Below are 14,893 nucleotides of genomic sequence, written 5' to 3'. Positions count from 1 at the left end.
CTTGCCCTGGTTATTCCTCTGCAGACTTCAGACTAGGCTGAAAACTGGGACTAGGACCCTGCTCTGCTCCTGAGATCTGTACCACTGTGCTACTGCTTGCTTCTGAACTTCTTCCATATATAGCCTAGGACCTGCAAACAATCTTAACACAGAACGCCACCACTAGGTGCAGGTATCCCCTTTAGTCTACTTTAGATCTCTGACCTGGAAAAGTGGGCAACAGAGCTTCCAGTTGGCACTTGTTTTTGTCAAGGTGCCGAATATGGGTCTGGGACCTCCTCTTGTCCTGTTATACAGCTGCTCGTCAATGCTAGAGTGCTTTTCCTGGCCATTGCTGGCCATACCTAGTCTCTGGTGTCCACAGACCTCTACATTTGCTTCCTGTCCTGACCTGGGCTAGAAATAACTTGTTCACTGTGCCTTTTTCTTGGATTTCACCATCAATGTTCAGTCCAGTGCATTTTCTAAATCTTGAAGGGGTTGTGTTGAGGAGGGAAGCTCACTGTATTGCTTTCTACTATTCTGCCATCTTGACTCTGCCTCCTCACAGATTACTTTCTTTTTTTGTTTTGTTTTGTTTTTGCTTTTTGGAAGGCATTTGGGGATTAAGTGACTTGTACAAGGTCACACGGCTAGTTTTTTTGTGTTAAGTGTCTGAGGTCGAATTTGAACTCGGGTCCTCCTGACTTCAGGGCCAATGCTCTATTCACTGTGCCACCTAGCCACCCCACACAGATTACTCTCTAATTGAAATTAACTTTTATTTATATATATGTCATATAGAAATCCTTGACTATAAAATAAAAATAATAACTGACATTTTACATGATGTTTTAAAGTTTGTGAAGTACTTTACATATATTACCTTTTTGTCAAAAATACCTCATGGTAATCCTGTGAGACAGTTGCCTCTGGTGGTGTTATCCCTATTTTTTCAGATGAGGACATTGAGGCTCAGAGATTGCCAGTGTCTTGTCCATGGTCATACAGCTATTAAGTAATGGAGGGAGGATTTGATCCTTATCTCACCCGCCTGACTCAAGATGTCCAGGAATATCTATAGTTGTGATGCCTCTCTAGGGATTATTTCCAGAATCCTTTCCAGCTCTACTCTTTTACTTCTGAGTTTCAAAAAAGTTATAAGAACTATGAAAAAGGTTTGGGAATAGAAATCCCTGAACAACTTTGTGTCTTGTATTTCCTTTTTCTGTTTTTACTCTAATAAATTGCTTTTTTAAATAAAAGTTTATCTTTTATTTTTAATTAAAAGGCAACTTTTTGGCTTAATTGATAGAATACTTAGTAGAAATGTGACCCTGGGCAAGTAATTTAACCTCTCTGACTTACTTTCCCCATTTGTAAAACAGGGATAAGGTCATCCATTTCACAGAATTATTATGAGGCTCAGAGGAGATAATATATGTAAAACCTCTTTGCAAACTTTAAAATGCTATATAAATCTTAGCTATTAATTGTTTAAAATTATCTGATTCTTTCCATAAGATTCCATTTCCTTCTTCAGACTTCAGATTCCTGATTGATGGCTCTTCCTGACATCTTCTTCTCCCCTAGTAACTCACGGTTCAGTTTTTTAGAACTTCTAATAGTTTTCTCTTAAGGCAGATAGATCTTAATTACTAGGTAACAGTTTTTTAAAAATTTTTTAAAATGATTTTTGAGTGACAAATGACATCTATCTTATTTTTCATGTGGATTATTTACTGAGACACTTAAGCCTTGTATTGCAAAAAGAATACAGTTCCTCAGTATAGACATTCCTTTACTGACTTGGTCTCTTGATAATGGATAGTTCTGTCTTCTACTATCCTACTTTTAATGCCTCATTGTGGAAAGGAGATGACCATCAAGGGTTGTGTCAGTGAAGCAGAGCCTCTGGCTAATCCTCACAGCTACTTTTTTTTTTTTTTCACTTCTGACAAAGCTTATCAAACTGAAAAGATTTTAGGTGCAGACCCAAAATTGGACTGTCTATCTGTTGCCTAAGGACCAGTACAGTTAAGTGGAAAGAGTAACATCATCAGAGAGGTGGCCACAAGGTGACATTTTTTGACTGTGCATCTCATGACCTGCCATTTCACAATTGAATAGTAATATCCTCAGCCTACTTTTGTGGAACAGAATATACTTTTGTGGAATGAGTCCTCACACGTGTGAACACAGATTTTTGAGATAGAACTACTTTTAGAGAGATGATGAAACACTTTCATCCTCTTGATAGAGAGATGGGGAATATTCTAGACACTGAATGAGGCTTATATTCTCAAGCATGGTCAATGTATCCCTTTGTTGTGCTGTATGTTACTCTTTTATCACAAGGAGATGGGGAGTGATAGTGAAATTAAAAGAAGAAACAATAAAACTTGTTTTCAAAAGCATATCTCCTTTTATGATCTCCTATTCAGTAAGTATAAGAGATAATTGTGAAAAACTTAGAAAATCCAAGTCAAAGTTTTACGAAGTCATAGTCATCCCTTATTTTTAAGTCTGCCTGTTTTGCTGCTGGCAAAGTACCTTGAATGGACTTTGCCTAAACTGTTTAATCATGACAATAATTAGGACTGTTACAATTACCTCATTCAGATTAAAAGGTCATCTGAGGGTTTAGAGTTGGAAGGATTTTAGAAATAATTTAGTCCAAACTCTTCATTTGCAAATGAAAATTTAGCCCCAGAAAGGGGAAATGATTTTCCCAATATCACACGGCTAGTAAGTGGCAGTTGAGGGATTGAAACCCATGTGCTCTGATGCCAGATCCTTTTTCCAGTCTGCATTTTAGAAGATGTCACTACAAAAACAGCTTAATTTTGTGTTATCTTACATTTGAAGATGTTCTAGATAGTCTTTTGTTCCATCATCTCCTGAAGTTTAATCTTTAATAAATCCCTTCACAAATTTTAAATCTGTTAATTACTAGTAATCAAAGTTGTGGTTCATACAAGATGGAAAACTAGGCCCAAGTTTTTTTGTTTATTTAGTTTTTAAAGAGGGAAAATAGAGGAAAGCATGTGAATTTTGTGCCAGCTACCTGTCAGATGAGAAATCTTAAGTTCAACAGCCTATGTATGATTTCCAGTTGAAGGGAAACATGGAAAATTTTGTCTTTTTATTAGATAACTAAATACATATAATCAGTGGCATCTTTTTTTTCCCCCTCTTTTAGCTGCTGGACTTATGCACACTTTTAATGCACATGCAGCCACAGACATCACAGGGTTTGGGATCTTGGGCCATGCACAGAACCTTGCTAAGCAACAGAGGAATGAAGTGTCCTTTGTCATCCACAACCTGCCAGTGTTGGCCAAGATGGCTGCTGTTAGTAAGGCCTGTGGAAACATGTTTGGCCTTATGCATGGAACCTGCCCAGAGACATCAGGTGAGATTACTTGGCACATTTTGCCTATCACTAATGAGATCGAAGATATTGGTTCAGTTTCTGGGTGGAACAACATCTTTAGCCTTACTCTGTGCTCTGACTAAGCTGGACCCTATAGCTCTGGTCTCACAGTTACATGCTCCGCATGTGAATTTCTGGGGTTTGGTGATGTTTGTTGGAGAGGTGGGGAAAACTAGTCAAGAGTGTGGGTGGTTCAATCCAAATTTATCAATAATGCTGGCAAATCTCAAAACTCATGCTTCATTCTGATGGTGGGTCAGTAGGATTATATTTGTCTTTTTTTTTTTTTTAAGGCATATTGCTTTATGTACCAAGAAATTCTGTGGAAACTTCAGGGAAGCAATGTAGAAACAAAAGACATGATTTTGATGTCACTTTTTTTTTTAAATGAAAGATTAGTGTAGATGTCCTTGAGCTTCTTTATAGTTTGAGGGTCAAATGTACCTCTCCTATGGCTTTGTCAGGCAGTTAACTTCAACTTCTCTCATGAAATGGAAGGTGGGTTGTGATCACTGAGTTATCCTTGGAAGCTTAGTCTTTGAATTGGTTAGAATCAGAATCCCACAGAAACATGACCTTATAGACATGACCACCTGCTACATAGTACTAGACCAGGAGTAGACTCTAAGCGTCACACTGTAAAATGTGTTTTCTGGAGAACTCATCTAGTGTTATTACCCTCTCCATCTGTTTCTTTTCCCCATTTGCTGATTATACTTTATAATCTTTTAAGTCTTCTTGTTCCTCTCTCTGTTTCTTCACTCTCTGTTTTATTTCTGTGACCATGACTTTTGTTCTTTTTTCTGAGCCCATGTAAAGACAGATACAAGGTACATTGAGATGGTGTGTTTTTTAAAAAATTCTGACAGGCTATGTTAGACATCAACTTTTCTAGTAGTCTTCCTACTATTACAAAACTTTGAGCACTTCAACAGTTCTTGTCTTAGAAAATTACCAGCAAATTAAACTTTGTTTTCCCTATTCAGAATTAATAAAATTATTTTCAACACTTTTTCTGTGGAAATGTAATTTTTAAAAAAGATCAGTTTGTATTTGTTTTACTCTTTTTGCAGCTTGGGATGGCAATGAAATGAATATCCAGTAAAAACAGTGGGCTAACAAATTTGGAATGATGTTTCTATGAATAGCAAAGATAGGCAGATAAGTTTCATGTGCTGCCACTGATTCCAAAGAGGTTTCTTCGGCCAGATCCTAGCAGGCAGGGAGAAGAGCTCCCTAGATGTATCTTAGGGTTGTTATTAGTTGGGTCATAGGCACATTGGATGTGAGAATTGAAAGAGAACTTAGAGATCATCTAGTTCAACTCCCTCTTTTTACAGGTAAGAAAACTGAAGCCTACAGAGGCGAGGTGAATACCCACAGTCAGGCCCACAGGTACAGAGCATTAGAACAAGGGCTTGAACTAAGTCTCTTGACTCTCACATTAGTCTTTAATCTACTCTGATTTTTAGAAAATATATTTTCAGATATATTTTAAGGTAAGACACGTTTATAGAAAATCAAACAGATTAAATCAATCAACAAACATTTATTGAGTACTTACTATGTGCCAGGCACTGTGCTAAGTTCTGGGGATACAAAGAAAAAAACCAGTTAGCTCCTGCCCTCAAGAAGCATGCATTCTGATGAGGGAAACAACCAGTACATGTAGAGCACCTGGGGGGATAGAAAAGGCCTCCTACAGGTGATAGGCTTTGACCTCTGTGTTAAAGCAAGTTATGGAGTCATTGAGGCGGAGTTAGGAGAGAATGCCCTCTAGGCATGGGGTTATATTGAAAGACAGGGAGACAGTAAATGGAACATGGAACAGTGGCATCTGTTAGAGAAGTTGAGAAGTGATGAGGTAGGATCCAGGGTAGATGCAGAAAGACTGGCCTTGCTAGCTCATCATTGGAGACTGAAGTGAAGGAGGAAATAGTAGAGATTATGTCATGTGCGAAAAGGGAGCTCTTGGCAAATGGCCTCAAATTTTTCAATTAAATATGAGGTGAGGTTTTCAGTTGTCAGGAGAGAGGGGGAGTGGTGCCATATAGAGTTTGAAGGGAGAAGAAAAGGTATGTATGTCGTAAGTGAGATAGGGTAGGAAGTCAGTTGTGGGTCTAGTAGGTCCTCTAGTGAGGACCCAGTTGAGGTTACTTAGTGTAAATTTTCAAAGGACTGTCTGATTTCATTATTTCCTCCAGTTCCATTTAGCAGTATACAAGTATGAGCCAAGAATTTTGGATGGTGGGAATGATCTCCCATTGGTATTTAGTAAAGACAGGGGAACTAGAGATTCAAGAGAAGAGGATTATTTAGAATTAGAAGAATTAACTTTGGTTTTTTGGTTTCATTTTAATTTTAATCATAAACCAGAAAAAATAGATACTAGTCCAAATTCCATAACTCAATGCCTAAACACACCACATTTACCTGCACAGTTTCATGAAAGGCTTTCAAAATTAAAGAGAAAGCCTCCAAATATTTCATCAGAAAATAGCTAAATAAAATGAAAATTTGTTTCAGAAGGAAATGCAGAACAGGCTGTAGGCCTCAGCTTAAGGAAAATAAAAGAAACGTGCTTCATAGAACAGAAAAGTTGGTTTCTATTCAGTTTATTTCTCTGAAGAGGGTAAAGAGACCAGAAATACTTTGTTACTCAGAAATAGTAAAAAACTAATAAATGATCCTTTTTTTCTTTGCCAGGAGGCCTTCTGATCTGTTTACCACGTGAGCAAGCAGCTCGATTCTGCGCAGAGATTAAGTCCCCAAAATATGGGGAAGGTCATCAAGCATGGATTATTGGGATTGTAGAGAAAGGCAACCGTACAGCCAGAATTATAGACAAACCCCGGATCATCGAAGTAGCACCACAAGTGGCCACCCAAAATGTGAATCCCACACCTGGTGCCACCTCTTAATCTAGACAAAAATAGCTATTTGGTTTTGTTTTTAAATAGATCTATTCCTTTATCATCATTACAATTAAAGACTGTAAAAAAAAAAATCTCATTGTGTCTACGCATCTGGTGACCATAGGTCAATTTGTGAGTGGATGCAATTAATAAAATAAAATCCATTGCCTTTTTTTCCTGTTACATTAACTGAAGATGCACCTAATCTTGAGGCAGCTTCTGAGTTGAGAATTATATTGTTATCCAATACTGTTGATTCATTTTGAATCTTTAGACACTTATCTCTCGCCGCATAGGCTCTTTTTAAAGGTGCTTTCACGTAGCACAGACATTACCAGTAGTAGTGTCCTTTAGCAGTTTGTGTCTTCATTACATGTATATTTATCATTATAAGTCTAATAATTTTTTGATGTTTTGAATGGTATTCTGGAAAGGCAGAATGGGTAGGTGACAACAGTGGGTATACCCAGTAGTAGTAAGAGGGTTGCATGATTACTTTCAGTCTTTTATTTGTAAAGTCTAGTCTTATGATCCAAGAGCATCTCTCCGACCCCGGATTTAGTAGTGCACTCAGTTAAATAAGGCAAGTGCTTAACTCTGCATGGAAAGCACTTTGAAGTTGAAGGAGAAATTTTCATTTCATATTTGTAGACCTTATAATATTTACTGTAATATCAATAATTGTTTTCTTTATTAAAAGGGGGGGAAATTGCTAACTTTTTGCAATATAATTGGATGTGCTATAGTTTAGCAAGAAATTGCCGACCAAAAGGGGATTAATGTATAATATTCATTTACAATTCAGTATATAATTAACTACACAAACAATTTTTAAGTATAATCAATAATAAAAAGACTGTTCTGTGGATGGTAGTGTTTAATACATTTTATATTTTGTATAGTGGTTACAGATCTTCGTTTTCTTAAAAATCAGCAGCTGTTTAGCATAATTCCTAGCATTATTTTGTCCTTTTCTCCAATACTTTTTGTGCACGCTTTTTGTGATCTGTGTTAAAATCTACATTGCCAACATTGCAGCTTGAACTTAAAACTTGTTATTCAAATAAATATTTAATTTTTTTTTTATTGCTCTTGTATAAGCAGATACCCTTTTTAGTTTTGTTTTGGAGGGAGTTGGGAGGGTTTTGCTTAAAATCTATTTCCCTCCAATAAATTGTACTTTAGTTTTATAGAAGTTTTAAATTTTATCTGAACCATTTGTTCTTTAACTAAATTTTAGAGTTCAAGGATAAGGGCATCACTTTTTTTTAAAAAAGTGTTTCAAGTGTCCTGAAAACAGATATTCTTGTATTTCCTGATCATTTTGGAGGGATTTCTGCCAATAGCACAAGAGGATTGAATCTTGAAATGTCTATCTTCCTGAATGAAGCATCACCAAGTCTTTGGAAAACAACCTGCTCACAGGCACCACAAGCACCACAGACCTTTTCAGAGAATAAGCTGTGAAGCTGTCCACCTTCAAAGAAAAGACAGTAGCTTATACAAGCATAGCAGTGGGACTCTAGCCAGAATTCTGCTGTACAGAGCTGATATTAATTGGAGTAGTTGTGTTGAAATGTACAGATAATGTCATTAATTGCCGCACAGCAAAAACTAGACAGATAAAGTGGCCTTCCCAAAAAGTGGTGCTAGAACTCAGATAAAACCTGAACGCTTTCAAACCTTCCCCCCTCAAAAAGAGAATATTATGGATTCCTAAATTTGAGTTGCTCTTAAAATGTAAGCTTTCTGTAATCCTGATGTTTTTTCATTTTTGGCAAGCTTTCTTTGAAGACAAGAGCTCACAACTTAATGAGATGATTCAGGTTATTTTACCAATAAAATGAAGATGGACACTTTGAAGTCCAATTAATGGTGGCTTAGGAAAAATTTCTCACAGAAATATTGTTGGGGGAAGATAGGGTAAACTTATAAATCAAAGAGTACAAGGTCTAATAAAATACTTGGAGCTAGGTGACTTGATTTTTTTTTATTCTCTGACCATCTTGTACAACAACCCTACTCAATATCTGGGTGGTTTATCTCATCAACCATGTCTGGTGTGTTGAAATGATATCTGAAGAAATCAAGTAGCTCTAATTGTATCAGTCTTTATGCACAACCTGACCTTTCATGGTGTAAATGTGCCTTTAATAAATAAATATATTGCATATACTTCCAAGGATCTGTGGTTTCATCAGTGTGGATATTCCCTCCACCAATACAGATCTCTAAACTGGCCTTCCCACCTAATCCTAACACCCTGCCTCCCCCTATTTCCTAGTTTATATGACAGTCTTTAGGAGTTGCTTTTCCTAACTTTCTCACACTCTGCAGCCAGCCTGGTAACGAACGTCTTCAGACTTAGCCATGATGTTCCTCTGGAGATAAACATTTTAAGTTCATTAAAAGGGCTATACTAATAGTTTGGTAGGACTTAGAAAAGCTTCTGTTCCATTGGCATATCTTTGAAAAGCCTAGAGACACTCTTACACCATAATGAGACATCAGAGTGGGCCTGTATGTTCTTGGCGAAATTTTAAAGGTATGTTGTCATAAAATGAATGATTATGTAATAACTGACAAGAGTTTTACTTCCCAGGCTTATTGTAAAACTTGATTAGGATTTGTACTTTTTTCTCAAAAAGTAAATTTGGATTATAATACTGAAGATCTACACTGTGATTGTTGCAAAAACTGAACCCATTAGTCTGTCATGGCAAATATTAAGGCAGAAAAGGCTTGATGGTTTAATAGTGATTGTGAGTATTCTCTGGTCAATGAGAATTATATTTACTCTGGAGTATTCACATAATCTTTCCTTAGCCAACTATTTGAAAATTTTAAATGTTCATTAAAGTGTAACTTTTAGTTTAGTAGAAGTATAATGGTCACTTTCTTAGTAAAATGCCATAATATTATAGGGTATTTTAGGTCTGCAGGCCTAAAGACCAAGAAGTTTATGGATTGAGGATTCTTCTGTGTTTTAAAAGCATTAGCCAAGAGCTTATAGTCTGAACCATAGTACTACATTCATTTGTAATACATGAGAAGAAAGATTATAGTACAAGTAATACCTTAGTCTCCCTTTCCCCTATCATAGCCTTCCTCTCCTTTAAGGATATCTTCATTTCTTCTTCAGAAGTGGAATGAGTATACATGTTGGATTTGCTCTCCAATTCTGCCACTTACATTTAACATATATGATTTTACCTGATGATTATTTCTCCATCACCCACCTATACCATTTCTCTTTCAGCATGGATAGCAGTTGAAGAGATAGCACACTTTCTGTCTACAACTGTTTCTATACAACTAGAATATACTTACCACATTTTCTAGTTAGAGAACTCCATGTATGAGCCAGCCATTCAGTATAGAAATGAGAAGTTCTAAGGCCTAGACTTTAATCTTAAACTAGATAATTTTCCTGTGCTTTAATCTCTCCTGAAATGTGAAAAGAAAACCATCCTACAAGAAGATAAGTAATAAATACATTGCATGAACCCTTTGTTACATGATGTCTTGCCTTTAGTAATGAAAATTATCTTTTATAGAGGTAGGATAAAATGGGAAATTGGCTTGCTATCAACTAATCCATTTCAAAAAAGCAGTTAGAGTCTGAGCTATTACTAAGACAGTGAAATTGCTAGCGACTCCTACAAGTGATGGCAAAAAAGTTATCATTTTCGTTCATAAGAAGGATATGAGCAAATAAACTTTGGAACCAGGTCGTTATTTCTGGGTTAACTGTAGAATTTCATTGTTGATAGAAATTAGCATTTGCTTAGTTTTGGTATAGCGATCTTCCTAAGATTAGAGATTTAGAGCTGCAAGAAACTTCAAAGGCTATCTAGTCCAACCCCTTCATTTTACAGATGAGGAAACTGAGACAAAAGAGGGTCAGTGACTTGCCCAAGGTCATGTAGGTCGTAACTGTCAGAGCTCATATTTGAACCCAGAACCTCTAACTAGAAATCCATTGTTCATTCCATGACACCTTGGTGCCTCTCAGGCTAGGGTCGCTAGGCATGATAAGTACCATTTATTGTAACAACTGGTATTGATATTGGTTCAGTACTCTTTTCAACAGATCTTGTTTGAAGTAGAGCTTTCTAATAATTTTGTCTTCTGAGTAATTTTCCCTGAAAAGTGAAATTATAAATAAGCTTGTTCACTTGACTCTATTATGTAAGTTGTTCGTAAAAAGTCACTGTCTTAACATTTATAGCTGCTTTCCATAGCAAGCATATCATTACTGTGATATGAGTGTAGATATTATTGTCTTTACTATTTAATGATGGTTACTAACAGTGTTTCCATGGGTGTAACTGAAGAAACAAGTTTCTAATCAGTCTTTTATGTACTAGATAATAGTAATATATTAGGGTCATAGATCCAGAGCTGGAAGGGACCTCTAAGACTACCTAGGCCTACTGTTTTACAGATGAAACAGACACAGGGAGGCTCTGTGAGTCGTCCAGTGCTACGCAGCTAGAGGTGTCAGATGTGGACGTTACAACCTAACTCCAGTGTACTTTTCACTGTACAGGAGGACCCCTTATCCAGAGCTAATACCAGGTGGGACTGCCCATACTCAACTTTTCCTGCCAATGCTTCCTTCCCCTTTTCCCCCGGTCCTTCCTGGCTAGACATTGACCTTTCTTCCTCCTCTCCTACCACCTACTGCTAGAAGGAACTCAGGTCCACTCTGACCTTTGATCCCACTCCCCTGCCCGTTGGTGGTAGGCAAACACTCTGAGACCTCCTAAGGACTGCTGGACCTTTCTATCCACCCTTTAGCTGAGTTCTCTTGTCATGTTGTCTTCCCCAATTAGAGTATGAATTCCTAGACAGCAGGGACTACTCTTTTTTTTCTACTTGTATTCTCAGCATATAGTGTACTGAGATCAATGGTAAAAGCTTAATAAATGCTTTTTCATTCAGCCATTTGTACCACAGTCCCTGTCATTTATGTAGTGCTTCAAGATTTATAATCTTTCTTGAACAATCCCAAGGGGAAGGTAATAGGAGTCTTCTCATTTTCTTTCTTTTTTTTTTTTTAAAAGCAGATAAGGCAATTCAGCTCAGAGAGAGGCCCAGTGCCTTGGCAGAGCCAGGTTTCAGACCTGGTCTTCCTTCTTCAAATCCAATGTTCTTTCCATTCTACCAACTTGCCTCCTGGGTACAGATGAAAACTAGCTTCTGGGTTCCTTATACAGTCACTGCTGTACCAGGCCTAAATTCTGGGGGTGCTCTGCAAGGGATTAAACACTACAAATGTGTGGTTTGTCTTAAAGGCCACTGTTGTGTTGGGTTCACCTCTATTCTTCAAAGGTTGTAGGATGTTATTCAAAGAGCCGGTTTCTTGCTACGTATGAATTTGGGCCTTCTGCGTGTCCAATTAAAGTTATATGTAAAGCACTTCCTTGCAAGTCCTGCTTTAATCAGTAACCATACTGCCTAATAGAACTGGGTTATAGTGTTAGCTCTGTGCACCTTTATCTCATTCTACTCCCCTTTACATCTACTACATTCTAGCCAAACTGAACCATTCTCCATCTTGATCCTGCCTGTGCCATCTTTGTGTTGCTTCTCACTCTCCTATTCCTAGATTGGATTTCCTACCCCACCCAATTACATGTAAAAACAACATTCTATTTTGGTTTTTTTGGGGGGGTGGGTGAGTTTCAAATTCTATCCTTCTCTCCCTCCTCCTCCCCCTTACCTGAGATGGTAAGTAATCTGATATGTTATACATGTGCAGTGAGTCATGCAAAACATTTCCATATTAGTCATTTTGTACAAGATAAAAAGGAATGAGAGAGAGAAATGAGGGGAGGAAGGAAGGAAGGAAGAAAGAAAAGGAGAGAGAAAAAATAGTGTGCTTTGGTCTGTATTCAGACAACATCAGTTCTTTCTCTAGAGGCAGGATTTTTAATCATGAGTCCTTTGGGATTGTCTTTGATCTCTATATTGCTGAGAATAGCTAAGTCATTCACAGTTCTTCATAATACAATATTGCTGTTACTGTATAAAGTGTTCTGGTTCTGCTCACTCCACTTCGTATCAGTTCACATAAGTCCATTTTTTTCTGAAATCATCCTGCTCGTTATTATGTATGGCACAATAATATTCCATTTCAATCATATACCACACTTTGTTCAGCCATTCCCCATTTTATGGGCATTCCTTCAATTTCCAATTCGTGGCCACCACAAAAAGAACTGCTGTAACTATTTGTGTACAAATAGGTCCTCTGCTTCCTTTTTTTAGAAATTTCTTTGGGATACAAACCTATTATTTATATTATATATTTATTATATATACAATACATAATATGTTATATTATATATTATTTATATTATAATATTATATATAGTAATATCTATTAATGGTATTACTGGATCAAAAGGTATGGACAATTTTATATTAAAATACCCTTTGGGTATACTTCCAGTTGCTCTCCAGAATGGTTGAATCAGTTCACAACTCTACCAACAGTGCATTAGTGTCCCAATTTTTTTACATTACCCTCTAACATTTGTCTGTCATGTTCTGATATGTAAAGTGGTATCTCATAGTTGTTTTAATTTAATTTCTCTAATTGATAATTATTTAGAACATTTTTTTCATATGACTATAGATAGCTTTGATTTCTTTGTTTGAAAACTGCCTTATATCCTTTGACATTTATCAATTGGGGAATGACTTGTATTTTTATGAAGTTGACTCAGCTCTCTATATATTTGAGAAATGAAGCCTATATCAGAGATACCTGCTATAAATTTTCCCCCCATTTTTTTTGTTTTCCTTCTAATTTTGGTTGCATTGGTTTTGTTGGTGCGAAAATTTTTTAATTTTATATTTATAATTTATGTTATATATCATTTATAATCATCCATTTTATATCTTATAATGTTCTCTATATCTTGTTTGATCATAAATTTTTCCCTTATCCATAAATTTGACAGGTAAACTATTCCGTGCTCTCCTTATTTGCTTTTGGTACCACCCTTTATGTCCAAATCATGTATCCATTTTGACCTTATCTTGATATACAGTATGAGATATTCTGCCTAAATTCTGCCATACTGTTTTCCAGTTTTCTCAATAGTTTTTGTCAAATAATGAGTTTTTGTCCCAAAAGCTTGGATCTTTGGATTTATCAGGCACTAAATTACTATGGTCATTTACTACAATATATTGTGTACCTAATATATCCCACTGATCCACCTCTCTATTTCTTAGCCAGTATCAGATTGTTTTGATAATTACCACTTTATAATATTAGGCTGAGATGTGGTATAGCTAGGCCACCCTTTTTCATAGTTTTTTGTCACTGATTCCCCTGATAATTCTTGACCTTTTGTTCTTCCAGATGAATTTTGTTGTTGTTTTTTTTTTCTAGCTCTATAACATAATTTTTTTGTAGTTTCGTTGGTATGGATTCCTGGGGAATTTCTTGGGGCACTGAAAAATCAATTACTTGACCAGAGATACAGAGTAGCAGGTGTCAGAGGAAGGATTTGATGAGAGCAGCTCTCTAGCCACTACAACAAGTTGCCTCTTAGTGTTATTCAAAGTATTCTAAATAATTTTGTATAAGAACATAAGAAAGAGTATAGAAATTGGTTTCAGATTATGCTTCCCTTCCACTAGGAATTTTTTCCTACTCAACTAACTTTAAGAAGAGATGTCAGAAATCCTCAAGAGATTGTCCAGAAGCTTCCTTCCACTTATGTATATGAAATATATAAATTAACATATAAAAGGACACGAAGGAAACCATGGGCTAATTTTGCCCACTGGTCTAATGGATGAATCTGAGAACAACCAAGCTTTGTATTAGGACAATCTTTCATACAGTCAAAGACATTCATAAACAATACAGGCCTGAGAATGTGTCTTAAATTCTGCACATCCTAATTTGATAAAAACCTTAATTAATCTGAAGCTAATTAATGATACCAACAACTAGCAATTTTTTTTCACTCCTCTTATAGGATCATAATACAACAAAATGAACTGATATCAAGAATTTATTCAAGATCCCCTTCTTTCCAAAATATATTTTGGCGCTAGTACTAATACATTCACAAACATTTACTGTCCTCAGCACTATACTAGGAAATGTACAAAATTTAGATACAAATCACTGTAGTTATAGCTAACTTGATGAATAATATGTCTGTCAGGAATGGTAGATCTGATCTTCTTTCATCAAAGAAAGATTCAGTTGTATTTAACATTCTCTATTTTTATTTTGGGCTGCTAGGTGGTACAATGTATAGAGTGATGTGTCTGCAGTCAGGAAGATTCATCTTCCTGAGTTTAAATCTGTCCTCAGACACTTAGTAGCTATGTAACCCTGGGCAAATCACTTAACCCTGTTTGCCTCAGTTTCCTCATCTGTAAAATTAGCTGGAGAAGGAAATGCAAAGCATTCCAGTATCTTTGCCAAGAAAACTCCAAATGGGGTCATAAAGATTTGGACATACCTGAAAAATGATTGAACAACAGCAACAACCTACTGTATTTACCATAAGTGATCTCATACTGA

The 14,893-nt window shown here is 36.4% G+C and overlaps 2 protein-coding genes across 4 annotated transcripts in view; one reads left to right on the top strand and one right to left on the bottom strand.

The window, feature by feature from the left end:
- SEPHS1 (selenophosphate synthetase 1) overlaps positions 1–7,416 on the top strand; it is a 46,089-nt gene extending 38,673 nt beyond the window's left edge. For 2 of the 3 annotated variants that reach the window (XM_069106420.1, XM_069106421.1), the window contains exons 8-9: positions 3,182–3,394; positions 6,122–7,416. In XM_069106420.1, the coding sequence (XP_068962521.1) occupies positions 3,182–3,394; positions 6,122–6,336 (428 nt within the window). In that variant the 3' untranslated portion in view covers positions 6,337–7,416. The remainder of the gene's footprint in view (positions 1–3,181; positions 3,395–6,121) is intronic. The other variant, XM_069106422.1, reaches the window with a different exon arrangement.
- The window catches only part of PRPF18 (pre-mRNA processing factor 18), a 533,171-nt gene that overhangs the window by 507,004 nt on the left and 11,274 nt on the right, over positions 1–14,893 (bottom strand). The gene's annotated exons all lie outside the window — the stretch shown is intronic.

This window comes from Petaurus breviceps, unplaced genomic scaffold, assembly GCF_028583685.1.
Source record: "Petaurus breviceps papuanus isolate PSGF00001 unplaced genomic scaffold, PetGlider_PUasm1.0 79, whole genome shotgun sequence".
Lineage (NCBI taxonomy): Eukaryota > Metazoa > Chordata > Mammalia > Diprotodontia > Petauridae > Petaurus > Petaurus breviceps.
Note: the sequence above shows the minus strand (reverse complement) of the source record. Positions and strands in the feature narration are given on the sequence as shown.